This window comes from Equus caballus, chromosome 27 (genome assembly GCF_041296265.1).
Source record: "Equus caballus isolate H_3958 breed thoroughbred chromosome 27, TB-T2T, whole genome shotgun sequence".
Lineage (NCBI taxonomy): Eukaryota > Metazoa > Chordata > Mammalia > Perissodactyla > Equidae > Equus > Equus caballus.
In genome coordinates, this window is record NC_091710.1 from 24,664,197 (window position 1) to 24,692,076 (window position 27,880).

A 27,880-nucleotide genomic window follows, 5' to 3' on the forward strand; every position below is an offset into this window, starting at 1 on the left:
ACTGCGAGGAGGAACCACCACGCGCCCCTCTGTACCTTCTGCTGAAGGGCCCTTTCCAGGGACTCCACCCTCATCTGCTCCTTCCGGAGTCCGGCGTGGAGAGCTGCGCTCTCAGCCTTTGCTTTTGTTCGAACCTGAGCAATCTCTTCATTGGCTCTGTTTATGGTGTTTTGTTTGCAGAACAAAGGGACAAAAAGCACATGGTTAGTCATCAGCCACAGCTAAAGAGTCAGGGTACTAACCGCTGACATCTGTGAGACACAGACCTACAGAACTGACTTCACAAATAAGAGGAAAAAACAGCAATCGGTGACCTAAATAATTCAATTGTAATTTATAAAAATTCAGTTTATACACAATTGCTAAGGAAATTTCCACGGTGCTAACCGATGGTAGAATTAATCTCAAAGTTCACAGTGCCCTTCAAAATTCATATGTCACTAGAAAATGGAATCACATGACAGTTTCTACAACAATCTCGGATTTTTTTAACCAGTACAAGAGCAGACAGGATTATCTGTGGGACTGTCACAGCTAAAGAGTCAGGACACTTACCAATGACATCTATGAGACACAGACCTAAAAGTGACTTTAATAATGAGATGCAAAAGGAAATTTAAAAAAGCCATGAATGTCAGTTGATAAACAGCCAATTAACTGATGAAAGAATGCTAAAAAGTCACTAGTAATCAGAGGCATGCAAATTAAAATGATAAAATTTATCAGATTGGCAAAAATGAATAAGGATGATCTTGTCTCATTCTGGCCTAGATGCCAGGAAAGAGACAGGCTCAGGTGCTGATGGGGGAATGAAAACTCTTTGTGGAGGGCGAGGTGGTGGTAACTACTACAGTTTAACGTGCATCCGCCCTCTGAGCCAGCAGCTCCCCTCTAGGGATCCAGCCACAGCAACACCCCCCGGCACAACGGTGAGTGCACAAGGACGCTCACCGCAGTGCTGTCTGCGTGGAAAAGAGGGTGAAACTATTTAAACGCCCCTCAATAAAGGAATGTAATAGTCCTATACCTCATAAAAATCACTAGAGTGAACCATATGTTCTGACATGGAAAATGGCCATGACATACTATTAAGTGAAAAAGGCAACTTGCATTATTTGACTCCAATATTATTAAAAAAAGAGTCCAAAAACATTTTGGGTAGTATTTGTAAAAGCACAGAGAAAAGACTGGAAGGACTCATAATAAACCTTTAATAGCAGTATCTCTGGGGGTGGGAATGGCAAAGGCAGAACTTAAAAGGTTTTACAAACAGGAAGACAAGACAGCAAAACGCGCAGGTATGGACTACTTTCTACTTAAAAATTAAAGTTGGATGCATCCTTCACACTACTCCCCAGCACAAATTCCAAATGTGTCAGATTTAAAGATTAAAAAAATTAAGGCATAAAAGGATTAGAAGGAAAATAAGGAAGAATATTTTATATTCGGCACGGGGACCATCTTTCTTACTATAACAGGAAATCCAGAAGCTGTAAAAGAAATGACCAATAAATTTCATCACATAAAAATAAATTTCTGCATATCAGAAACAGCACAGGCAGAGCCAAAAGATAAATGACAAACTGGAAAAGTTATTCACAACTCATATTACAAAGGGCTGGCATCCTTAATACATAAACATATTTACGTACAAAATATATAAACTGATAATAGAAAACCATGCAAAGAATAGAGTTATTCACAGTAAAGCAAATACACTTACAGTCGGCTGCTAAAATATGTTCAATTTCAGTCATAAGATAAACACAAATCAAAACTACATCAAATAAAGTAAATGCTCTGTTCCTTACCAAAAACGAAACAAGTAAATTGAAACACCATCTTTCACCTATGAGATTTGCAGGAAACCAAAAATGTGATCTGTTGGCAAAGCCATAGGAAAAAGAGATGCTCTCATACATTATGTAGGGATGTAAATGGATAAAAGTCTAATGAGGGCAATCTGACAATACGTATCATAACTATAAACTCATACATTCTTTGGCCCAGCAATTCCTTTTCTATCACACAGATAACTCACATGCATGCAAGGTTACTTATCGCAGCATTGTTTGTAGCAGATTTTAAATAACCTCAATGTCCAACAGGAGGGGACTGGTTAACTAAATAACACATTCCAACAATGGAACAGCATATTGCTATTAAAAAAATAAGGAAGCTCTTCATGGATTGAGACGGAAAGATTTCCAAAATATACTGCTAAGTGAAAAAAGCGAGGTATGTGATCATCTGTACAAAAAAGGAAATTCTCACCCCGTAAAAAAGAAAGGTAATCATGTGCCCTGATGCAGGTGTTAGCTAAGGCTTTAGTGGTGCCACAGGTAAACGCATCAAGTCAACACTCACACGCCTCAAACTGACACAATGTTACATGTCAATTATATCTCAACAAAGCTGGGGCAAAAAGAAAGGGGAAAAAGTACATCTGGAAGGATAAAGGCATAGCAATTACTCAGGTGAGGAGAGAGGCAGGAACCCCGGGTGGCGGGGGATGGGGGATGGGGTGGAAGGACAGACGGTGTATCTTTTAAATTTTTGAACCATGTGAAGATTCTACCTATTCAAAAAATTCAATAAAGCGGGCGCGCACACACAGACACAGACACACACACACACAGAAGCAAACTGGAGTTGCAAAACGGCGATTTTTTTCTTGCCTCCATCAACCTTCTGACAGCATCAAGAAAAGTGAGATTCTCATGTGCAAGCTCTTACTTGTCTAGTTTCTCTTCCGCGTGGATTTTCAGCGCCTGATATCGCTGTTCCTCTTGTTTAACTCTGGCTAAGTAATCCTGAGCACACTTTTTCAGGGCTTCTTCATTCTGTTCCAAAGTGACAATTTAAAATAAAAGAAACAGGTCATTTTGTTTTTTTTCTACTAATAACATATACCATGTATCAGAGTTTTCATTTTTTTAAAAAATGAGAAAACAATTCAGATGACTTCACATTACACTCCATGGTAATCTGAAACAGGCACAAGTAATTCTCATTGAAGACATTCTAGATAATTTCTTCATGTATTAATTTTCAAATCATACAGTAAGGCTCAGTTACACCAACACGCCTACTTTAGGAGGGCAGTTTTTAAAAACTGAATGGCAACCTGATTCCCATTTTAGATAAATTGGCCAATCTTATTTTTATTTTAATATGAAAACAAAGAATGTTCACTGCTATAAATGTGTCTTATTGATGGTATGCAACTAAATTAAATCAATGTGCATCTAAATTTGAAACTTTACACTTACTTTCTTCTAGAATACACAGCCTGAATTTTTCAGTGCCTTGGCCAGAATCCTTTTTACTTTTACTAATATTAAATTGGTGAATAATGAAAAAGAGCATTTCTAGAATAATCCTAAGGTCTGAGGGCTCCACAGTTCTTACACTCTGTGCCACACTCTGTGTCCAGGATTTACTGGCCTGAGCCAGGAAAGGAATGACCAAAACACGCCACCCTGTGGGCCAGATGCCTGAACAACCCCAGAAAGAAAAAAGGGGGGAAAAGACTTCACTGCGACAGAAGATAGAAGGCTGAGAGAGACCCTGAGTCCCTACTGAAAAGGCTACCCACACCTCTGGCATACACCTTTGAAGATTCCTTACCAAGAAGACACACTAGCAAGGAGATAGAAGGAAAAGGACACACTACCTTCTTGAACCCTTCCAGAACGCCCTTCAGGTTCTCGTATCTCCGGAAGAGATCAGAAAGAGACCTTTCCACAGAGTTCAGGTCGGCCAGGGCCTGCTCCTTCTCCATGGTCAGTTGCTGGAAGCTTTTCTGAGAGGTCATACTTGTCCTCTGTTCATCTTCTGTGAATCACAATCAAAAGCACGACATATCCATCCAGCAAATGGTTAGCAGCTGCCCTCCAGGGGCTCAGCAGTGCTGGGCAGGGGGGCGTGGGGGGCAGCAGCAGTGGACGGAACAAAGCTCCCACTCTCAAGGACTTGCATTCCAGTGGGGGCAGACGTAAGTGACAAGTCATGGGTGGGGGGCGGGGGGGGGAACGAAGCAGGGAGAGAGGGGCCAGGGGTTCCTTTTTCATACAGAGCAGCCTCTCTCAGAGAAGAGATGTGAGCAGAGGCCCAGAAGGACTGAGGGCGGAGCCAAGAAGCTGGCAGGAGAAGAATACTGCACACAGAGGAACAGCTGGGCCACGGCCCTGTGCTGGGAAGGCAGAGGGGACATGGACAGAAGCTGTCGCTCCACTGCTTCTGTGCAGGGAGACCAGACCGCGATTTAGGCAGTCGGTCCTACAATATTGCCTACGAGAGGCTCTAAAATATTGCCTACGAGAGGCTCTAAACGCAACACAGGAGGATCAACCGCTGTCGTCTTGTAAAGGCCCAGTCGGTCCAATACAGGGCAAGCCCAATTGCAGTGGGCTAAGGACACTGCCCCACAACAAAGACACGCCCCCCAGGGGGTGTTCACGATGTGGCTGGGCCATCAACACTCGGGGTACTGGGGGAGGGCTATGCACAGAACTCAAGAGTTTGCTCTCTTCCAAAACGAACCTAACTACAGTTGATCCTTATTATTCGCAGATTCCGTATGTGTGAATCTGCCCACTTGCTAAAATTTATTTGCAACCTCAAAAAAAATACTGCTGGGCATTCACAGACATGCGCAAAACGGCAAAAGATCGGAGTCACCTGGCATGTGCTGCCCTCAGCTGAGGCTGAACAAGGGGATGCTCTGCCTTCTTGTTTCATAATGTAAACAAGCATCCTTTCCACAGTCCATTTAGAGCCACATTTTTTGCATTTTTGTGCTTTCTGCTGGTGACTTCATTGTTTAAAATGGCCCCCAAGCTTAGTGCTGCAGTGCTGTCTAGCGTCCTAAGAGCCAGAAGGCTGGGATGTCTTCCAGGAGGAATAACATGTGTGAGACAAGCTTGGTTCAGGCACGAGCTATAGCACTGTTGGCCATGAGTTCACTGTTAATGAAGCAACCACACACGTTCAATAAGACGTCTTTAAACAGAAACACACGTAAGACAAGGCCATGTACTGACAGAAAAGCTGTGACCAGAGGCTCGCTGTATTTTCCCTAGGAGCAGTGGTTCTGTGTTCGCTAACTCAGCGTCTGTGGCGTCTTTACATAACAGAACTACTGCAAATAACGAGAATCAACTGTATCTACGCGATGCACAAACTGAGGCCTGTATTCTGATTTGAAAACCATCTATGGATCCTAGGGCTCATACCTTAGGAAACAATTTCCTTACCAATCATTTGGGCAATGGTCTTTTCATATTCAGCCACAATTTTCCTTAAAAAAAAAAAAATTATTATCAGAAGAGGATTTTCAGACAATAGATGTTGGAGAAATGCTGCCCCAAATAATCAAACACATTAACATATACTGAAAAATTTACATAACCCACTTGTCTGCTTTGGGGCTCTCATTTTTTTTTTACATGGATGTAAGACTTGTTAACATTCAAAAAGGTTTTCCTTAAGATTTTATGTTTAACAAGCCTTTCAATCTATTTACAGAAAAAACTGCCCTCACTTTTTCTTTGCACCTCTGTGAACGACCTCAAGGCAACAGATTGATTCTGCCTAGACAAATCAATCTTCTACAAAACAAGTTCATGGTGCTGCTGGGGCTCCTCTGAAGGATCTGACCTGAGTCCTGGTCCCCCTGGCCCCAACCCACCCTTGCAGGCAGTCTGTCTCCTCTGATTCAGTTACAAGTTTTATTTTATTGTCCTAATTCCAAAAGTATTTCAGGTAGTCAAAGACTTTAAAGACCACCTTGTCGTATTATTCTTTTAGCGAACTGCAATAATGTTTTCCTTACCCCGTCCAGTCACAGAGCTCCATCCTGTGACCCCTCAGCGAGAAATGCTGGCTCCCCCGCCCCTCGCTGGTTGTGCCCATTACGGTGACCCTGCATCCAAGTTTCTCATGGTGGCTCCTGTGAGCTCTCTAAGGGCAGGAGCTGTCCCTTCCTCTCTACCACACCCAGCACGGTGCCTTACACCCATTAAATGCTCAAAAAAACCCAAATACAAGAGCCACAAGATAGAGCGAACATATTTAAAATGCTTCTTAATCATTCAAGTGCTGACCAAACAGCACATTCTTTATTTATTCTTTTTTTCTCCTCTTCTTTGATACCATCTTTAGTTACTTCACCGTGCCTAACCCTAGAGAGTGAGCAGCAAAAATAAAAAGATTTCAATTTAAAGTCGATCAATTTTGTTTCTTAATAATATGCTTTTTAGAATCTATTTCGTGGTTATGAAATTTGAAGCGACCATGTATAATTTTAGAAAAGCATTAGGAATTATAATGCCTCCATAATCATGTCAATAAATCTTATTACTCTGTATTTTAAACATGTATTTTTGCACAAATTTAGGTCTTTTCAAACGACAAGAATTACGTGGGTTCTGCTTACTTGTAATGTTCTGAACAAGGTGAAATAAGCTACAGTATTTGAACAGGGTAACAGGTCAGCAATACTCATGCAATGACATTATCAATCACAAATTAAGTGCAGATAGCAAAACCCTAAGTTCTCAACAGCTGGCTCTGTGGTAAACAGATATGTTCATTGCTTCATCTGTATTAAATCTAACAAAGTAGAATGGTACCCAACCCCACCCCCAAACCTCCCGCCTAACCTCATCTCCAAGACTTCTTGTCGAGTTTCTTCGTATTTTTTCTTCCATTCATTTGCTTCAATTTCTTTAGTGATTATCTAGATTATAATAGAGATAAAGCTTGTTTTTATCTACTCAATCTATTACAGTTTGAATTTAAGATCAGAGAGCTAAAACAACACATAGCCAGGTCCATCCCAAGACATTCAATCTACGTTAGGAATATAAAACCTCAACATCCATATATAATATCATAAGCATTTGGAAAAATGTGCTCTCAGCCACATAGCACACCGGAGCGTGGCCACCAGAGTACAGGTGAGCAGGAGATCTCCCAGGGAAATTCCAAGTGGTACTTACAACCTCTCTAAATCTTCCCTCAGTCCAGGGTCTGGCTCTCAGCTCGGTGGGCCCAGAACCCTGACTGGGACAGGGCACCAAGAGCAGAGCCATCTGTCCTGTAAACTCACCTTAATCACAGTGGATGCCAGGGCACCAACCTTACTTAGGACACAAAATGAAACTGCCACAAGATGAGAGCGCTAGAAGTTGGCATGACCAGCATATTCTCTTTTGACAGAGATTTCCAGCTGCTTGATAAGAAGGGAGCCAGAACGAGGGGCCCAGAAGTTCAATGCCTCCAGCCAGATGCCTGGGTCTCATTACAGGCAGGATCTCGTTAGTCAGACCAGAACCCACATCCCTGTTTGGGATGCCCTTGCCAACTGGAAAAAAATACTCTGAATTTACTGCCTCAAACTCCCTTTGCCCTGGGTGGGGCTCCGAGGGGATCCACTGTTCCCATTTTATTATTCTCCTCTGTGCTTCTCTCTTTCTCATTGGTACATTCTTTATTTTGGTGCCTTTAATCAGGATCTCAAGATCCTAGAAGCCAGCTGTCTGCCTCAGGTGACTAGGGACATCTTGGCTTTGCTCCACTAGGTGGCCATCTTACAGCTTAACTCTCGGGAAGAAGATGAGGCCAGTTTTCTCATTCACAGGATTCTGGCGGACCTCCTTACCTCTGCTCCCCAGTCTGACAACAGGACTAGCTCACATCCCTCATTACCAACCTAATGCTACTTTTTAAAAGCTTTAAAAGACCGACCTCAGAGGTAGTTAACTACTGTCATCATATTATAAAAATAAAACTGCTACATCAAGGGAATTACCTTCTTAAAAAAAAAAAGGGGTGGAGTCATCAAGAAACACACAAACCAAACACGTAAAACACAGCACAGAACACAGCGAGAGGGTGGTAACTGAGGAACTGTGCATAGCACTGTCTTTCACATTTTCCCCATCGCCCAGGAAAGGCCTGGCAGTGACCTATTTTGAACAGAGGCTGCTCAAGAGACACACTACAGGAAATCAAGAGTTGAACTATTTAATTAAAGGGCAGACGAAGGCAGGAAACAATTTTCTATTATTGCAAGTCTAGAATTTAAGGAATTTTTAGGCATGAGCATATATCCTCTGTAAAATGAAGGCACTGATTTAGTTACCTACGTGGGTAAAGTTGGCAAAATGTGATATTTAAAACTTCAAGGCTGAAAGATAAGCAAGTGTACAAAACTCTCAAGGATATTTCAAAGCGTCAGCTTTTTTCTCTGGGTACAGAACGTCAGGACTCCAGCACCAATGTGGAGTTTTACAGGGAGCCCTTTTTACAAACTAAACAGGCTACAGGAAATAAGAACTTCCTGCCGGGGAGAACTCAAGCCAACAGAGATGGAATCTGGCCACTGGCACATGGGCGTTACAAAGAAATGGAGTGATAGGCAGACAGAACAAGAAAGCCTTTACCTCTTCTCGTATCAGGGTGAGCACGGCTGTCTTATCTGATTCACTGAGGCAGATGCCATCCAGCGGGCTCTCACCTCCACAGGCCACCGACACAGGGGCCTTCTCCACGGGGGACTCCAACAGTCCCTGGGGGAGAGGTTCCAGTTAAAACACCAGTCTCCAGCTTCTTAACCCAAATATCCTTCAATAACCGCCTCATTACTAAACTGATCGCATCCTTCTAAAATATATTTCAAGGAAAAAAAGCAGCAGAGGAAAACTTTAAAAAAACCGAATCTAGTAACAGTGTTATCGAAAGGATAAACTATTCTAATGAGTATTGGGGGTGGGGTGGTCTTAGCTCCTGTGTAATAGAGCCTAGAGTTTTCTTCCTATGCAAAAAGGAGAAAGTGTAATTATCATAGTGGTCAGTCACCAAAGAGTCACATACATAAAAGAGAAAAGCACCCATGGTCAATGTCTCATTTGGATGTGTTCCATGTAAATAAGTTTCAAAAAAAGTGTCAACTCTTTTAAGTACTGATGCTTTGTGTGTATTTTCTTAGCCGCTTTGAATGAAAATGTTTCTAAAATGCACTACTAACTTTCAGGCCTAAGGCAGTAGAAATGGCAAATATATGTGAACTCTGAGCCCCACCCATGGATGACTCAGGGCCACCAGGAACTTAGCTGCCCTGCAGGGATGCTGTGTGGTAACCCAGCGATCTGTCAGGTGCACACCGTGATTTGTTCCTCCACAGACCCGCCACGTGAAAGTCAAGGTCTGTGCCCGGGCTTCTATTTTGTGGCTCTTCCTTGCCGTTTTCAGTTCCCTTCTGGCAGCACGTCACCTTCTGCTGTGCCAGCTTGCATTTATCATAAACTCAAGTTCCAGAAAACCACATTTGGTTAGTATTTTGTTTTCATAAGAACAGGGACTGCATGCTATTTTCCTTCCTAAAAGACATTTTTTGGGCTACTTCCTCCCACCTATATAAGTAAACTTTTTGGATAAATGGGAAAGAAGCTGATCTAATAACATGTAAAATGCCAGCCAAAGTGACCTGGGAATAATTTTTTTTTAGGATTAGGGTTAGAGTTAGGGAGTATTTTAATAATCTTAAATGACAGTATAACTGATCAGTTAGTTATTGATTATAATTAATCAGTTCTCTGATATCTTGTTGGAACCAAGACTGAAGGGAAAGTCCCAAGGTCAACTTAGACCAGCGGTTTTTAAGCTTCTCAGGGTGTTACAGACTCACCCTCTCTCTAGAAAATGCTAAAACACACACACACAATTTTTGCAATACAGCTTCACAGACCTCATCCAAGAGCCCAATACACAAACCCCTGCAGAGGCCACAGAAAGGGGAACTCAGAAGCCACAAGCTGGCAGTGCCATTTCCAGCAGCATTTGGGGAGGGCGGCCCACCATGCTGACAGAAGTCCAAGGTGCCCCATGAAACATTCTATCTTGGAATAGATCCGTCACTAGAGCCAGAAGCCACTTGCGGGCAGCCTCTAACATGGCCCCCGGTGACCCCCACCTCCTGGTACTAATCCTCTCCTGTAGTCCCTTCCCCCTCAGTGCGAGCTGGCCCTAATGACTCGCTTCTCAAGAACAGAATACGGTAAAGTCATGGGATGTCACTGCTGAGACTAGCTGACAAAGACTCCAGCTTCCACGCTGTGAGAAGCTCCATGAAGAGACCCATGTGACAAGGAACTGCTGTCTCTGCCAACAGTTATTGAGGACCTGAGACTTGCCAACAGCCACGCAGGTGAGTTTGGAGCGGGCCCCACCCCACGCAGAGCCTGGAGGAGACCACAGCCCTGGTCAATACCTTGCTCGCAGCCTGTGGGAGACGCTGAGTCAGAGGCACCCAGCAGAGCTGTCCCAGGATTCCTGACCCAGAAACGATGAGAAAATAAATGTTTGTTGTAGATAACCAGTACACCCTGGACATCTGAGTCAGCCCACTAACTTCCCGTGCCGTTTCTCATCAAGAAATTTTCTCAACATCTTGCTTCCTGTCTAACCTGTCTACGGGGAGACAACGCACTAGGTCAAGCCCACACATTGGTTCACCTTGTTGTTACATTTCTGATTCTAATTTAATACATTTCAAACCCAGTCTTCGTGAGTTTTTATGACTCTAAGTCAGAATACCCAAGTCGAGTCAACTCCAGGAAGCAGCCCGCTTGTGCCGCCCAAGACCCTCATGTTAGCAAGAATTTAGGAAATAAGTCAAAAGTTTTCTTAGTAAGCAAAATATCAACGTCTAGTCTAGAGCTCAGCATCACTTCCACTTGTTGAGGGGATAAATGCAGTCAGTCTGCGCCCTGTTTAACAACTTAATGCTAACACATGTGGGGCCAGAAGAAGCAGCGTTCTGAGTCGGAGGTGGAAGGTCAGACCTCAGATGCTGGCGAACATGTAATCCATGTAATGTTAATCCAGCTGAGCGGGCTCTGCAGCCGGGGGCTCCCTCCTGGCCACCGCGCTCTGCTGGACAAATGCCACAAGCCTCATGGCTCAAAATGCAACACTTACAAGGTGGTAAGGGCAGGAATTTACGCCATGGCCTATTTTGGTGATCTCTTCCCCTAGGATTTAACATGCTACATTCCTTAGTCCTTTAAGTTGTTTACTGAACACTGTAGAAAGCCTAAAGAATCCACCTTCATAAAAGGTTGGTCCGACAGTCTCCTTCTAGGCTGGGCAATCTAGTATGTGTTTAATAAAGATGCTAAATTGATCAATCACATCCTTCCAAAAGGGTCCCCCATTTCATGTCCCCTAATCCTTCTCCTTGTCCCACAAAGCACTGGCAACTGAGGGCCAACAACAGACAGTGGAACTCAATGGAGTCCTGGTTGCAAATTTACAGCAAGCACAGATGCCACAAAGTAATTCTTCTTGCTGACGTCCTTGCGGTGGGAGACCTGTCACAACATGCTGACTGTGCTCATCTCATTTGTCCTTGAACTCACTGGGGCAGGACCACCCCCTTCTCTTCTCTCTCACTGAGACATGCTTGGAAAAGCCAGATGAACTCAATGTTTAGAAAGCTGAAGACGTCTTAAAAAATAAATTGACTCCTAAGTGAAAACTGCTGCAGACCAACAGGTGAAAAGCACGATGAGACTTAATACCCACTTCCTACCCTGCTCTGGCCTTAGTTATCTTGCCTGGGCCACCACCTACCACTGGGCATGAGCCTGCTACAGGGATGCACTTGAAGCACAGAGAGGCTTAAAAACTAAGTGCTAGATTACACAGTTTTCTGTATTCCACATTTTGAATCTTGCAATATCTTTATGCAACGTTTATTCAATATTCTAAAGAAACAGAAATTAATTTATCTTTGGAAGTTCAACTGGAGTTACTTTTCAAAGATCACAACATATGATACGTTGTTCAGCAGCTGCCTCCAGAGACAAGCATTCCCCACTTTCCTTTCTCTCTCTCTCTCCCACCCTTTTCCTCTCAACGTCACCCCACCTCACACTGGCCCAGCACTTCACAGTTCCTCTTCCCTGATATTATTGCCTCTGGGCCTCACACCCACTCCACGAGGCAGATATGTGCTGCTAATTCTAGGGATGAATAAGCTGTGAATCTGGAAACGTAACCAGTTTGTTTTGAGGACTGGGTGAATCACCTAATCCTGCAGCCACGCGGACCAACGCCTGGTCCACTGGGCACAGCCTTCTTCCAGCATCCTGCTGCTACTTTCACACACTGAAAATACCAGAAAGTGCTTGGAAAACTTCAGAAGGAACGGGTCTCCCCAGCGCACAGCCAGGCTGTTTTGTTTCCAGCCTCCCACAGGTGGGGATGGCAGCACCCCTCTCACCGCTGAGGAAACCCAGGCGTGAGCCCATGAGGGACTGAGCTGGGATCAGATGACAGGGCTCCCACAAGAGTGATCTGCCCAGAAACAAATGTCAGGAACGTGTGAGGAGACAGCGCCTGTGCTTGTGCCTGTCACTTGTGAAGGCCAGTGCTCCTGAATCCTATGTGCACAGCTTCCTCCTGCTTGTGCTTCCACAGCTCCTCCTCCACCATGCACCTTCGCGTTTGCTCATTCTGCGTCCTCTGGGGAAATATCATGGGTCACACCCTAACAGGGAGTCCTGAAAACAATTTAGTGGGACAAATAATCTGCATTAAAAAAATGAAATAGAGGGGCCAGCCCAGTGGCATGGTGGTGAAGTTTGTGCGCCCTACTTTGGCGCCTGAGGTTTGCAGCGTCAGATCCCGGGCACGGACCCACACACTGCTCATCAAGCCAGGCTGCAGCAGTGTCCCACATAGAAAAGAGGAAGACTGGCATGGATGTTAGCTCAGGGACAATCTTCCTCACCAAAAGTAAGAAATAGAACTGAAAATAGAGTGAATCACATGAAGAAACGTAAAAACTATTTGGCGCAATTTGTTCTATAAATATATAAATACATATGTTGTGACGTGTCATGGATATTTATTAGTCAAAATTTTTACTGTGGATCAAAGTAAAGAATGTTTCCATCACACCTTCATCTAATCCTACGGTAGCTTCAATTATCCCCTGGGTCCTAAGGGCCCTCAAATCTATTAAAGCTCACACTGTGTACTTACAACCGCCTGCTGCATATAATGATTTAGAAACTGGTCCCACAGAAGTCTCAAAGCCACCTATCTAAAAACACACTTCCACGATCCTGCTCCTCCTCCTGCATTCCCCATTTGCGGACTCCCATGATCAGCAGCGTTTACTGTGGCAGGTGCTGAGGCACAGCAGCGAACAAGACAGGCACGGTCCTCACCTTCACCAAGCTTTGGTTTTCTAAGAAAGGCAGGGAGAGCGGGGAAGTGACTCAAAGGGCTGGGTTCACAGAACTGGAGGGAACTCCATTCGGTTGGGCAAGTGTCAGATGTGCGAGGGAGGGAGGAGACAGCTGACACTGGAGAGGGAGGCAGAGTCCCACCACAGAAAGCCTCGCTGGTCACAGGAAGAGTCTGAACTTCTCCTAAGACAAGGAGAGCCAATGAGGAGGCTTACGCAAAGAGTAACAAGGTTAGTTTTGTGTTTTAAAACGTTACCCTGGCTTATGTAAAAGGATGAGAGAATAAGCCTGGGAACAGGAAGAGTGGTTGGGAAATCGCCAGCTTATTTTAAAAGACTGGTGGTCGTGGGCTTGAAAAAAGTAGATGGATTTACAATCTATGGTTTCTGGACAGTGAAACCACAGATCTTGCTCATAGGAATAAGGAGGAAAGAGTCGCAGAAGATGACTCCAGGGTTGTGGCTCAGACAACTAGGTGGACAGTGGTGCCATCTGTTGAAATGAGGTCCCACTGGGGCAGGTTCATAGCAACACTGACCACTTGGATATTCAAGGAAGAAACCTTGAGCGGCCTTCGTCAACCTCCCCTCACCATCACCGCCCCAGCTACCATGTACGTCCCCAAGGTCACCAAGCAGTGATGGTTCTACCTGTAAATCTCTCTCAGCCTCCATCCCATCCTTTGAACTTTTACTGATCATGATGCTCCCTACTTAGAACCCCACAATGGTTATCTACTGCTTCCACCATGAATCCCACATCTGCTGGCACAATGACTATGGCACACTGTGGAGGGGGTGATCTGGGCCTCACCCACAGTATCCTCCAACCACGTGAGATTACTAATACCTACAATAATGTGCATGCTTTTTCTCACTCCCTGCCTTTGCACAGGCCAACTCTCCTGCCTGGAACAGGCTTTCTTGCCTTAACTGCCTGGCAAATCCCATTCTCCCTTTAAAAAACTTAGTTCAACTGGAGGAACCAGCAGACACCACCTTAACCAAGTGATCAAAGTCACCCCAACTTTAATGATATCTACAATGTCACTTCTCTCATATTCATGCCTAAATCTATTAAACTGAACTTAATCATGAGGAAACACCGGACAAAACCAAATTGAAAGACATTCTACAAAACAACTGACCAATACTCTTCAAAAGGGTCAAGGTCAGGAGAGACAAAGACCGAGGAACCGTCACAGATTAAAGGAGTCTAAGGACATGACAATTAAATACAATGTGGGATCCTGCACTGGATCCTGCACCAGAAGAAGGACGTTACTGGGAGAACTGATAAAATGAACAGTTTATAGATTAGACAATAATACTGTATCAGTGTTGATTTTGCTAACTGTACTGTGATTGCATAAAATGTTAACATTTGAGGAGTAGGGATGAAAGATTTACGGGAATTCTTTGTATATTTTTGTAATCTAAAGTTCAAAAAAAATTTTGCTCTTAATTAGCTCAAATTCAGCCATCCTGACACCTGCCAAGCAGCCGGTCAGCTCTGGCTCCCACAGCCCCTGGAACACGTTCTGTTACAACATTCACCACAGGGTATCACAGGTTTCCATTTGTATCTGCAACCAGTGGTGTTCAAAAGAAATATAATGCAAGCCATCCGTAATTTCAAGATTTTCAGTAGCCACATTAAAAAAGTATAAAGAAACAGGTGAAATTAATTTTAATAACATAGTCAACCCAATATATCCAAAATATTACCATCTTAACATTAATTGATATGAAAAGTTAGAAACATTTTATTTTCCTTTTGTTTGTCCTTAGTCTTCAAAAACTGGTTGTACTTTACACTTACAGGACACTTCAATTCAGACTACAGCTCAAGTGCTCAGCAGGCACGTAGCTACCGTATCGGATGTCTCAGGATAGAACAGGAGCTCCTCAAGTGAAGAAACTGTGTTTTATTTGTATTTCATCCCCATCACCAAACACCGACTAGAATTTATTTAATTTAATGCTTCAAAACAAATACTGAATAAATGGAGCTCCACTTACCCACCCCCCCAACCCCGATGTAGGAACTTACAGGCACGGCGGATCCATCTTTTTCCATCTTCTGGCACATCTCTTTCTCTACGCCTAAAACACAGAGTCATTTTTATGGTTATCCTAAGAAGTCAGTTCCTTTCCCTCCTAATAAAAGACACTTGGAAACCCCACTGCAGGCCCAGAAGCACATCTATGGGCACATGAGTAGCATTTCAAGGTTTTCAAAGGAGCACTCGCCTTCTGTCAATTGAGGTACTGCGTTAAAAGTCCAAAAGGTTCAGAAGAAAGGAGTGCAAGGTCAGCCATAAATGGATCCGCGGTCCTCAGGTGAAAAGAACAGCAAGGCTGCCCCCTTGTGTCCATGAAAATTTTGTAAATGAGTTGTACTAAGCATGAGATTATTTCAGAAAGAGGAACAATAACACTGAATGCTATTTTATTACTAAATCTGAGTGGATTTAAATTCCAGCCCAGAAGGGAACCCTCAATCTAACCAACGTAGCAGATAAAACAAGAAGCTTTAACTTTCAATGCCTCAAAAACTAAATTCATTATCCTCCCCACACCCTTCAAACTGGTTTCCTCTTCTCCAGTCTACCTTTCACTCCACCACCAGAGGCAATATTGGAAAGAACCCAACTCTATGCTTTTCCTAATTAAAGGAATATGCACTCATTGAAGACAATTTTAAAATTTGGGAAAGCACACAAAATTTTAAAGCTATAATCCTCCACATAGCAGTAACAAATTACTATTTTAGTGTACTATCTGTCAATAGTGAACTATTTAAAACATAAACGTGAACATCACTACTCTGCTTAAAAACCTTCAATGGCTCCCCTATACCTACAGGATCAACCCAGATTCCTCAGTGTGACCTCACTGACCCTGTAGTCACAGAGAGCTGCTGGGTGTTTTACCAACACAGCAGGTTCCCTCCCATGTCTGTGAGAGAGTCTGGTTCTCTGGTGCACATCGATGCACGTACCTATCAAGACCTAGCTCAAAGGTGACTCTCCCCAGGAAAGAGACTCTGGCTCACCTGACAGAGCCAGTGCACCCATCCTATCTTCATACACCTCCCGCCCCTGCATCACCATCGCCTCTGCTTGTTTCAAGGACATGGATAACCAGTCACATACAGAGTAACACCCGCAGTTCACTAACTGAGGACAACACTATTTCTAACAGAAACCCGGCTCTATAAATTTCCATGAAAGGAACCTCCTGCTAGTGAGGAATAATATAATTCAACAAATATCTACCATGCACCTGCACCAGAGGAAATGCAAAGATTCACGGTCCTTAACTTCAGGAAGTTCATCAAAGATACCCTTCTATGATTAACACATGGAGCAGGAATGGTAAGAAGAAATGTGGTGGGAGCGTAAGGCACAGCAGGAGCCAAATGACATTTTTGAGACAGAGCTGAAAGGATGGGCAGCATCGAACAGGAGATGGCAAAGAAAGGTATTCCAAGTAAGAGACATAAGTGTAGGTACAAGAGTACTCAGGATTAGCCCGCACAGCTGGGTACAGGGGCATAAAGGGAAACGGCAAACAAGATCTTTGGGAAACGGTCAAGCAGAAGGAGGCCTGGGAAGACATCTGGAACAGTGCCTGGCACATTTATTTTACAGACGGGAACTGAGACCTGGGGACCGGGAGGAGGCCGGGGAATAACTCTTGCCAAGTCTGATCTCCACCTGCTTCCTTGGTTTGATGAGAGACCATGATTTTTTAAATTCTAAGTTGCAAAGCCCCAAATTAAATTATGATGCTGAAGATCTAAGTTTTTAATAAAGTTTAATGTAGTCAGGAACATGGTTCTAAACATTTCTCAAGTCAAGTTTAAGGCCACAGAAATACCTTGGTACCTCAGTTCTACAATGTTCTCAAGAGTCAAGAGCGAGAAGCGTCAGCACAGGTCAGTCTAGGTTCTTCTTGGAACTTTAAGAAGGATTTTATAGGGCACTGGTCAATTTTAACCTACCACATCTGTGAGCAGAGAAATTTATAATAGTCTGGGGTCATGAAAGCAGGCTCTTCACACATCAGCACTGTGGTTAGAAGACCATGGAACCAGACTGCTGGGGTTCGAATCCCAGCTCTACCATTTACTAGCCAACAACCTTGGCTGAGTTACTTAACTTCCGTGTCTCACTTTCCTTCTATGAAAAATGGGAGAAAAATAATACCTAGCAAGGAGCACTGAATTAACATATGCAAACCACGTAGAACAATGCCAATACGGAGTGAGGCACTAACTGTGTTAGTTATTATTATTTCCCTAAGTTGAAGAATGAGCGTAAGTATCACGACATGATTACAGGCCACTATGCTTTAAGATATGACCACATTACATAAATCATTGAAAAACCCAAGCAGTCTCATACATCACGTCCCCTGTGCATCCTGCCACACTTCTCCAGACGCCCCTGCCGCTTCGATAAGACACCCCTTTGGGTCCTTTTCTAGGTATAGAAGCAAAGCAGAGATCAGCCTCCTAAATCTATCCTTCCAGTGGCCCAATGCTCTAACCTCTAAGGCGTCTCCTGCGTTAGGCTTTCAGGCATGTCCATGCTTATGTACATTAGAAAGATGAAGATATGCTTCCATACCTGCTTCTGAGGATGAAAACGCATGATTTATGGTAGACACAGGAACATTGGAACATTCAAAGTACTCCAGGTCTTCCTCTGGCTCACCTTTCACCTCGGCCCCGGTTGATTTCTGACCAGATGACGTGGATGCCAGTTTCTCCTCGTCGGTAGCATGGCCATCCCTACTAGAAATGTCTGAAATCTGGGAGATCACTGCTCCTTCATCCTGGGAAATGATGAAGACAAGATGCTACTGTGTAGGAGGGCAATCCGTGGGGAAAGCGACCTCTCAGGAATGGAGCAAGGCAGCCGCCATTCCACACGGATGTTCAATAGATCTGGGTACAAATCAAAGAGGAAGCTGGGGTCTCCCAACCACGCAGTGCTGTGTTTTCTAGAACCTAGCTTCTGTAACTCAAATCTGAGACTTGAAAAATTAAGGTTTTCTAGCCTAAATTTATTTTTTAAAGATTTTATTTTTCCTTCTTCTACCCAACCCCCCCCCCGCCCCGTACATAGTTGTATATTTTTAGTTGTGGGTTCTTCTAGTTGTGGCATGTGGGACGCTGCCTCAGCGTGGCTCGATGAGTGGTACCACGTCCGCACCCAGGATTTGAACTGGGAAAACCCCAGGCCACCAAAGGAGAGCACACAAACCCAACCACTCGGCCACAGGGCCAGCCCCTCTAGCCTAAATTTATAAGCAAGAAGTTGAAGCGGTCCAAGGCAGTGGTTTTCAAATATTTTATTCATATGCTTCCGAATTTCTTTTGAAAATCCATGTACCCCATTGTATCTTCAGGTGACATTTAAGAACTTTTCAGCATAAGTTTAATTAACTGGAAAGGATATAATATCTGGTCTATTTTAAATACCGGCCTTGCTTAACTCAATCTAGTTATTCTAGTGATCTCATACTCTACGATCTATATAAAATCTATTTAATCCTCTGTGATCTATTTAAAATCAAATACGAATAGGCTCTTTAGTCAGAAATTTACATTATTCCTTTTCCTCTCTGAATCTGTATCTCCACTCCACTTTCACCAAGAAATTATCGCAAAGAAATGCATTTGCACACCTGAAAGTCTCTTAAAGGCCTCCCTATCATACTTCTCTGTTAAAAAAGTTAAAAATTAAAAAAACTTGTTCTATGACCATAACTCTCTAAGTATTAACATCTTTTCTTCTGGAGAGTTTTCATTACAACTACTAGTGCACAATTTATTCTAAAAATGTTACGACTTTCGAGAAGTACTATCAAACACAAAAGTAAACTTTTACTAAAAATAGACATCAATTACATTTTGTTGCATCAATTTAAAAAAAACTTTTACAGTGCAGTATGTGTTATTTTTCTGAGTCAAATTTCTCATGGTTCTTGCTGCCTCCTTTAGCAGCATTTAAAAGTGGATATTTTATATTTTTAATAGATGAAGAATAAATCAAATTGCAAATCTTTTAAAAAAAATCTTAAATCATGTACCAAGGTTTTGGTCCAGATTGTGTTGGATAAGTTAAACTTAAAATGCATTTTATTAACCAATGACTGTATTTCTGTAATCATCATTATGCTGAAATAAAGTTTTAAAAAGGAAAAAAGGATCTCATCGCAATCATATGGGCCTGGGTTTTTCTTTTTTGTTTGTGTTTCCCAATTAATTCATATAGTCATGGACAAATATTTATTGCTAGAATGAAACAAGGGTCGGCATCAATTTATTCCTGTTTCTCATTTTTATAATTATAATAAGAAGCCTTATTTATATAAACAGATGAAACAGGAGGAAGTTCTGTACTAAAACTTTCTCTCAATTCTTTGCAGCGCTTTCCAAGTTTTGTACCAAAAAATTATACCACCAAAAATTATTTTTTAATTGAGATATAATTGACATAAAACATTGTATCAAAAATTATTTTTCATGGTCTAGGGCTGACAACTCAGGTTCTCCTGTTTTGCTGAAACCATCTGACTCAAGAAAAAAGAATGATTCAGTCGTTAGAGTCAATCGCCTTCTTAAAACCTGCACCCACATTTCAAATCTCCCCTTTGCTTGGTGCCCCAGAGGTGTCCACCCAGTGATAATGCATCTTAGTAAAAAGAATGAATGACAGGGAACTTTACCAAGCAAAAGTGGGAATAGGGTAATTGTGAAAGGGTCCCCTTGTCCTCAGGGGCCTTCTCAGATCAGTTTAGGAAGGTAAGGATCTGGAAATCGGTTCCCTAAAGCTGACTTCTTAGACACCCACTGGAAAGTCTTCATTAACGCCCTCCCCCTGGGGGGATGGGGCTGCAATCTCCAGTTTGGGAACCACTGGTCTAAGAGACATTCTGGAGACAGGCACAGACATACCTGAGAACACTCATCCAAAGCAAGAGACTGCGGTTCATATTTCTTCACCTTACAGCCACTCCTGGAAAGAAAAAAAAACAAAAAACAAAAAAAAACAGGCCGGTTTGGAATCACATTGGCAACTTCCGCGCTATGAGATGGAGCAGAGGTAGCAGTGTGTGCAGACAGAAGCCAAAGCATACAGCACCACACGAGTCACACATCTACAGTCAGAGGTGGGAACACCTTTTATGTCTCGGAATCTCCCGAGCCAGGGCAAGCACAGAACTATAGCTCAGCTCGTTCCCTGAAAAGACCTCCTCACGTGCTTCTGGGGACGTTCAGTCCCGGGACTCTGACCCCTCCAGTTCAATTACAAGCCACCAAAAGCCTTTCGGAGAGCAGCCTTAGCACCCAGAGACATTCCGTTCATCTGATCCTCACTCACTTGACAAGTCATTGGAAAAATTACCACGCCGGACCAGATTCTTTAAAAATTCTTTATTGCACTAAAAGCCACAGAAGTCTGATAAGACAGCTCCAGACCTGTGGGCTAACAGAGAAGAACTGTGGTCAACACAAAGTATAAAAATAAAAATATTTGAGTAAATTGTTACTGTTCCTATTCAGTAGTAAGATGGAAAATGAATGTCATGTATTGTGCAAAGGCCGGAACTGGGGAAAGCTGTTATTTTTTAACTAGCACATAATTTGTGATGTCAAGGCTGGTTCAGATTCTGTTCTGTTTTTAAGGAATTTAAAATTTCCAGTGAAAACGCCACTCTGACAAAGAAGAAAAAAATATTGCAACTTGTTCTTCTAGGGGGAAAAAGACAAGCATGTGAGTTACCAGAATGTGCACGGCCACTATCTAGTTCATGGTTTTCCTTACGAACGCTCTTACTAAGTGCTACCTCCTGCCACCAAACTTGAGTTAACTCTCAAATTTATCCCCTGCTCCAAGCCAGCAGCCTTATCCCAACAAAAAAGGGCAATTATTTCCAACATTAAATAGCAGAGTAGTCCCTGAAAACACCACTGGGATGACCTCGGGGCCAAGCCAGCACTCGGTATCAAAGCGCCACGTGAGGCCAGCCAAGCCAGGGAGCGCAAGCTCTCGCACCTAAGGCCGATGGCCACTCCTCTAGGGACAGACAATTGCAAGGCTAAGCTGACTCATGAAGTGGCAAATGAAATGCAAAAAATCATCAGAAGGTCAAACTCAGAAAGGGAAGCCAACATGCTATGGAAAGATGATCTGGGGAGGCTGGGAGAGGAACTGCCAAGGGTCCCAGGGCCAAACCGAAACAACAGCAGGAGTACTTACAACAGAAAACAGAGAAATTTCACTTGCTCAGTAGTCCTGATGCACCAACAAAATCAGAGACAGGAAAGAGACAGACAGATGGAGAAAAAAATCATGTAAAGCCTGGAATATTTATCTCTTCTGGCAGATGTAAAGCCTGCAAAGTTCTTTCTACAAGGTGACACACACTAAAACTGTCACACTCGTGAAGGTCATCACTGGCCAGTGGATGACTATCAGCAACCTCAACTCTAACGGAGTAAGACGGTGGCAGAACATTCGGAAATGCCACATATTCAAATTCAGAGATGAAAAGTAAGCTTGCAAGTATTTGTAAATGTATAAAACCAACTTCACTGCTGAGAACACTTACTCTTAAGTGTCTAGTCATCAAGAATAAAGGCAATGCATGAAGAAAAATATAATTGAAAATGTATCTGCTTATATCTACAGTAGACGTATATCACTAAGAAGCTTAAAATGATTTACCTAATTTATCTTATTTGGTCCAGAAAAATCCCAATCTTAGTACGTCTCCATTTTACAGAAGAATCTGAGATGCCAATTATATGCATCTTTGAAAAAGCCACACAAGTAACCTGTTAACAGATCTTCTGGCTCTCCACTAGACTCGACCTCCACGTGTATACTTCTAGTCCCTACCAACGGAGGGATCTGCCAAACAAAATGCCAGCGTTACACAAGAGGGCGAGCACCCTTCTCTTGCAGAGAGAACAAGGGGACAAGAGTTTTGATTGCGTAAGAGTTAAAAAAAAAAATCTGTAAAGTATATTAGATCAAGAAGTTCATTCACCAAAAACAGAATAGGAGGAAAATGCTACCAGGTGAGGGTGGTAGGACTCGAGAGAGGGTGCTTCTTGCTACTGAAAATAAGGTGTAGGACAAATTTCCGTCCCTCTGGCCCAGATTTATCCTTATCTAACATGAACACACTGGCTACATACCGGCAACATGGGGCTGAAAGGAAGGCTCCCAAATGACTCCTTAGCAAGCTGGCTAGCCAGAGGCAACCTTTATTTAGGATATCCCATGTTAGGAGCACCAAGGCGATGGCACAGCCAACACGCACCCCAAGCACTGTCTGGACCTGTGTAGCCAATCTTAGCCACAGAAGGGCACTCTGAGGACACCAGAGCAACGCTGTTTTTTCAGGACCATTTAACTGCCGGTGTACAATCAAAGAACAGATCGAGAGCTACTGATGACACCTCCTTCCCCTTAGACGTTCAGGGGCGTCTTCAGCGGTTGCTGAAGAACTGATTCCTAACAAGCTTCTCGGTTCTGATTGATACTCTCTGCACTGTAAACCATTAAACCTTTCTTTCCACTATAATTCACCACACTGTCTAGCATTTTTCTTTAATTCATAGTAATGCTGAAAATTATTTCCCTGACTGGTCTATGGTGACGAGAAATATGGCACCTCTTCTCATCTTTCCTTTTCATATTTCATCCTCCATGTCTTTGCTCCTTCTTTATACCTAATTGTTAGTAAAATGTCACAAGGGCCACAAGGGAGTATTGTTATCAACTCCATTTTTGTGATAAGGTGACCCTGTGACACATTTAAACTGACACGGAACGTGGCCTGAGGTAATCAGTCTGGGAGCTCCAAGGACCTTGCAAAAGGGGCTGCAAATTTCCCAGGAGAAGAGGAGTGGGGGAGACAACACACAACAAAGGACTAACTGACTCAGTCCAATTTACAACATCGTTCAAAACATTCTTGATTCTTATTGGAAATTCACCTCCTTACTGATGGAGCCAGAAGCTAAACATGGAGACTTAAGAATTCTCACCAACTTTTAGCCATAGGTTTGTTTCCAACAAAAAGCATAGCTTTCTGTTTTAACTGAAAAGACTTCTGTAAGACCCTTTTCTACACGTTACTGATACTAGACAGGTAATCTGCAGGCTTGGAATTTTTGTTTTATTCATAGAAGATCTGAAGATGGTGCCCAGCACTGACACTCAATTCTGTACAGAAAGCGAGTCCTGCCAGCCCAGATAGGATTTCTGAAAACTATCAAATCTCTACCTGCCTATCTCATGCCATTCTTTTTTTTAAAAAAAAGAGGAAAAAAGTACCCAAGCTAAGGGAAAAACTGCCCAGCTGAATAAGCTGAGGATTCAGAAACAGGCAGATATCTAAAAAGGAAACCTGGTATTTCTGAGTCCACACAAGAGTCATCGACACAGTGAGGAGTGCAGCATAAAGTTAAAAGCTTTGGGTCTGCCCCGCTGCCCCTCAACGATAACTTCAGTTCACCAAAACCAAAAGCAGCTGCTGCCAAACTCACAGAGAGTACACAGAACACAACGCCCGCTCCCACCGTCACTCACGTTATTAAACGCGACTTTGCCTTCTTGGGTGATTCTAAGATTTCACTGACATGATTACCCGAGAGCGAACAAAAGTCACTGCTCGTTAAAGCTGTCGTTGGTTTAAAGGGATCCATGGATTCGTCGAAGTTATCTGGGTCAAAGTGGTAGGAGCCCTTAGAGGAGAGGGTGGGGGAGTTCTGCAGGGTGGAGCGGCCCCCAAAGGGACTGAAGTTGGGGCTGTCCCACTGGCTGGGGTCCAGCTTAGAAGGCGCTGGGGAGAGAGCAGCACTGTCTGCGGCTGGCTCTGGGGGCTGCTCTGGACCTTTGGCGACTACGGGCTTATTGACGCCATCCTTCTGTACCTTGGGAGTCAGTCTGTTACCCAGTTTCCTGCCAAGTTTCCTTGGGAGGGCTTTCCTGGACTCGACATTTTCCACATCTTCTGTGAAATCAAACTCGAGTTTCAGAGGTGAGCTCCTCGACTCCTCCAGCAGCTCAACCCCTGAGTCGTTGGTGTCACTAGGAGTGCCTGATGTCTCCTTAATGTCAGGGGGAGACTTCTGGATCCTGGCGCCTCCCAGCAAAGAAGGATCTGTGTTCCCATCCATGTCATCAGGACCGAATGGATGGGATGCCCGGGGGAGAGGCGTGCCCTCCATAGCGGTCTCGGTTTCTGAGAAGTCGCCAACTGTTTTCTTTCGCAGAGAGACAGGTTTGGGCTTTCTTAGCTTGCTTCTGCTGGGCACAGGCTCTGGACAGGAGCTCCCGGCCTTCAGATCCGCTTCCGAGGGAGCCTCCAGTGCAACCCCCATGGTGCCTTCGGTCATCGCCTTGTCCTGGAGGGCTTCTGGGGTGCTGGAGGGCAAAGCATCCCCTAAGGCTGCGGTCACACGGCCATGAGCTGCTTTTGCTCCAAGAGCCACCGAGATATCCGTGGAATTCTTGGTTTCTATTGAAAATGGCCTCACCACCGAAATTTTGCTAATATCATGTTCTACCTCTTCTTTGAAATCCTTGACTGAGTAAGAATCGACAGCCTGCGGGGATACCTCATTTTCCGAGGCTCTAGAACAAGTCTCAGATGAACATTTTTCAACCACTTCTGCGACCAGCTGTTCATCAGCTTCTTGTGATTCTAAAACAAAACACAAAAGCGGTCTATTAGAGAATTATCTTTTTGGCACTGGTAAATATTCTCTACCATCTGAAGCCACCTAGACCAACAGCAAACTCTTCCCTTTCTGCTTTTCTGAAGCCTCTCCAGGGTTCGGCAAGTGCAGCCTGAAAGGGAACAGCTGGTACTACACCCCAAAATGAATTTTCCCACCCCAAACTCTGTGTGTGTATTATCCAAGTTATACAAATAATGATTATACCAAACAGAGCTATTTAGGAAAAGGCTAAATAGATCATGGGCCTACTGAAAGGGTGTTAATATGATGTTAAAATTCTGTAGGTTAAAACTGGTCTGGAGGAAACTTCAGACACCAGCCGCTCAGGAACCGGGATCAGAGCTGGCACTGACACAGTTCCAGGCACTGCCTGATGGTTTCAGGGCCCACATTTTATGCGGTAAGCAGATTTTAATCTTTGGATATTAAAAACATAAGTATTCACTACTCCACAGAATAGAATTTAAATAATCAGACTGTTTCAAATTAAATGAAAAACCCACCATGACCAGCTCAGAACCCCTTCTCTGCAGACTTAAAAACTAAAAGAACCAAATAAAAAAACTAATTTGAAAAAGCAGATATAAGTAGCTTTAAAAATGAATAGCCCTTATTGTACCAAGACACGGACCATAAAACAACAAAGTTATTTTCTTTCTTTAGAAGTTCTGTCTCTAAGCTGAGCCGGACATTCTCTCAAATCACTTGTGAAAAATAAAGATCCTTCTTAATTGGGGTCTTATTAGAGAAATGCTGCAATTAGGAAGGTGTTAATGAGGGCATTTCTTCAAGGCACTAACTGAGACAGCGCCTTTCCTGACTTAGATATCTGGAAATAACAACAGACCAGCAACAAAAATGGAAGAAACGGGTTATTATCACGGGGTCCACGATTTTAAAGGAAACTCACAGATGCCCCTCTAATCCTCCTGCCTAATCCTAATCCAGGATCAAAGAGCCAGCAATTGCCAGGACAGTTTTAATTTAACGCACACTTCTTTTTACAGGACTCCGCTCTGACTGGAATCGGGCAGTGGCTTACAAACCATATTCTGCAGAGGCGCTTTAGATACGCTACCACTGTCCAGTTTAAGTTTTGTTTTTAAATATATAGATAACTATTATTAAGACTGTAATTTTTAAACGCTCTCAATGTATGATACCTGGGATTTGCTTTAACGTACTTCAAAAGTATTTTTTTAAAAAAGAGAAAGTAAATGTGGCAAAATCTTGATAACTGTTGAATCGGGGATGGGTATATGGGAGTTCTCATTGTACTATTTTATCTGTCGTAGAGTCTAAAACCTTTCAAAATAAAAAATTTTAAAACACCTGCATTACACACAAAATTTTAACAAGAATGTTTTGGAGTGTCCTGACAGTTTAACTTGTGTGTGTGCATTCTCCTATTCTCTCTCTCCATATATTCAAACTGTTATGAATGTGTTATTGATTGTTTCTTTGTGCTGACAGGGGGTGAGGTAGACAAGTAACAATGAAAATACAACATCAAAAACCAGGGCTGCAAAAATCTACATGTGTCCAGGTGCAACGGTTAGAGGCCAGGCCAGGTCTGGGCACACCTGCTCAAGCCCTAGCATCAGTCATTGTATAAGATCTTGATCACATCACAGGAGAGATAGTTCTCACTTTATTTTTTACTGCAGGAACATTGGTTTATAACCTAAGTTTCAGGTGTACATCATTATACTTCCATTTCTGTGTAGACTACATCGTGTTCACCACCCAAAGACTAATTACCATGTGTCACTGTAGTTATCACTTATTTTAAGTTTTGGTGCTTACTGTCAGCTTTTTAGGTTCAACATCTGTGGCATAATAAAAAATATTTTTGTTCCTAGCACAGATCTCCTAAAACCCTTGGAATCTCCAGAGTGGTAAGAGTGCCTTTGTATGCTAATGAGATGACTGGTGGCCCCTGTGCAGCTTCAGGATGGGGGCTGGTCACCAGAAAGACCAGGCCGTGATTGGAGGGTTAGAACTTTCAGCCCCACCCACCTTCACTTCAGGGCAGGAGGAGGGGCTGGAGTTTCAGCTCAATCACCAACGGCCAATGATTTAATCAATCGTGCCTATGTAATAAAGCCTCCATAAAAACCCCTAAACAACAGGGTTCGGGGAGCTTCCAGGTTGACGACCTCCGTAAAGAGCTGGGAGGTGGCGTGCCCGAGGAGGAGAGGGTACAGAAGCTCTGCGCCCCTCCCCCACACTTCGTCCTCTGCATCCTGACTGCTATGAGTCATTTTAGCGAATTATGGAAGCTGAAAAGCGGACTGTGGAAACCCCCAAATTTATAGCCAGCTGGTCAGAGGTAGTGAGACTCATGACTGACATCTGAAGTGGGGGGCAGTCCCGTGGGACTGAGCCCTTTATATTCCGGGTCTGTGCTAACTATGGATAGGTAGTGTCAGAACTAACTAAATTGCTGGACACCCCAGTGGGTGTCAGAGAATCTCAAATGTTTTGCAAAACAAGGAATTTGCCTTGAAACAGTGAATATTTAATAGAGACAGCCACAAAAGTATCTGAGACTTTTAAAAATGATACTGTTAAACATTTTAATATTACACTTTCTACCAAAAAGATCTGAACTCATGAGGAACCACTTTATGTACTTTCTCTAAATTTTACACCTACAAATTAAGAAATTAGATGAAGAGGGAAATGCACATCAAAACTACACTAAGATATCACCTTACACCCATTAGAATGGCAAAAATAACCAAAACAAAAAGTAACAAACGTTGGAGAGGTTGTGGAGAAAAAGGAACCCTCATACACTGCTGGTGGGAATGCAAACTGATGCAGCCACTATGGAA

At 43.2% G+C, this 27,880-nt stretch overlaps 1 protein-coding gene across 34 annotated transcripts in view; it reads right to left on the reverse strand.

Annotated features, from left to right (window-relative positions):
• TACC1 (transforming acidic coiled-coil containing protein 1) overlaps window positions 1-27,880 on the reverse strand; it is a 120,285-nt gene that overhangs the window by 5,826 nt on the left and 86,579 nt on the right. For 10 of the 34 annotated variants that reach the window (XM_070253048.1, XM_070253052.1, XM_070253037.1 and 7 more), the window contains 10 exons: window positions 23,887-25,003; window positions 20,238-20,298; window positions 17,989-18,109; window positions 15,318-15,370; window positions 8,451-8,576; window positions 6,666-6,742; window positions 5,259-5,302; window positions 3,677-3,837; window positions 2,737-2,843; window positions 36-156 (listed from right to left, as the gene is read on the reverse strand). In XM_070253048.1, coding sequence (XP_070109149.1) covers window positions 36-156; window positions 2,737-2,843; window positions 3,677-3,837; window positions 5,259-5,302; window positions 6,666-6,742; window positions 8,451-8,576; window positions 15,318-15,370; window positions 17,989-18,109; window positions 20,238-20,298; window positions 23,887-24,695 — 1,680 coding nt within the window. In that variant the 5' untranslated portion in view covers window positions 24,696-25,003. Of the gene's footprint in view, window positions 1-35; window positions 157-2,736; window positions 2,844-3,676; window positions 3,838-5,258; window positions 5,303-6,665; window positions 6,743-8,450; window positions 8,577-15,317; window positions 15,371-17,901; window positions 18,110-20,237; window positions 20,299-21,543; window positions 21,580-23,886; window positions 25,004-27,880 lie in introns of all 34 variants that reach the window. The other 24 variants (XM_070253045.1, XM_014736553.3, XM_014736552.3 and 21 more) reach the window with 5 other exon arrangements.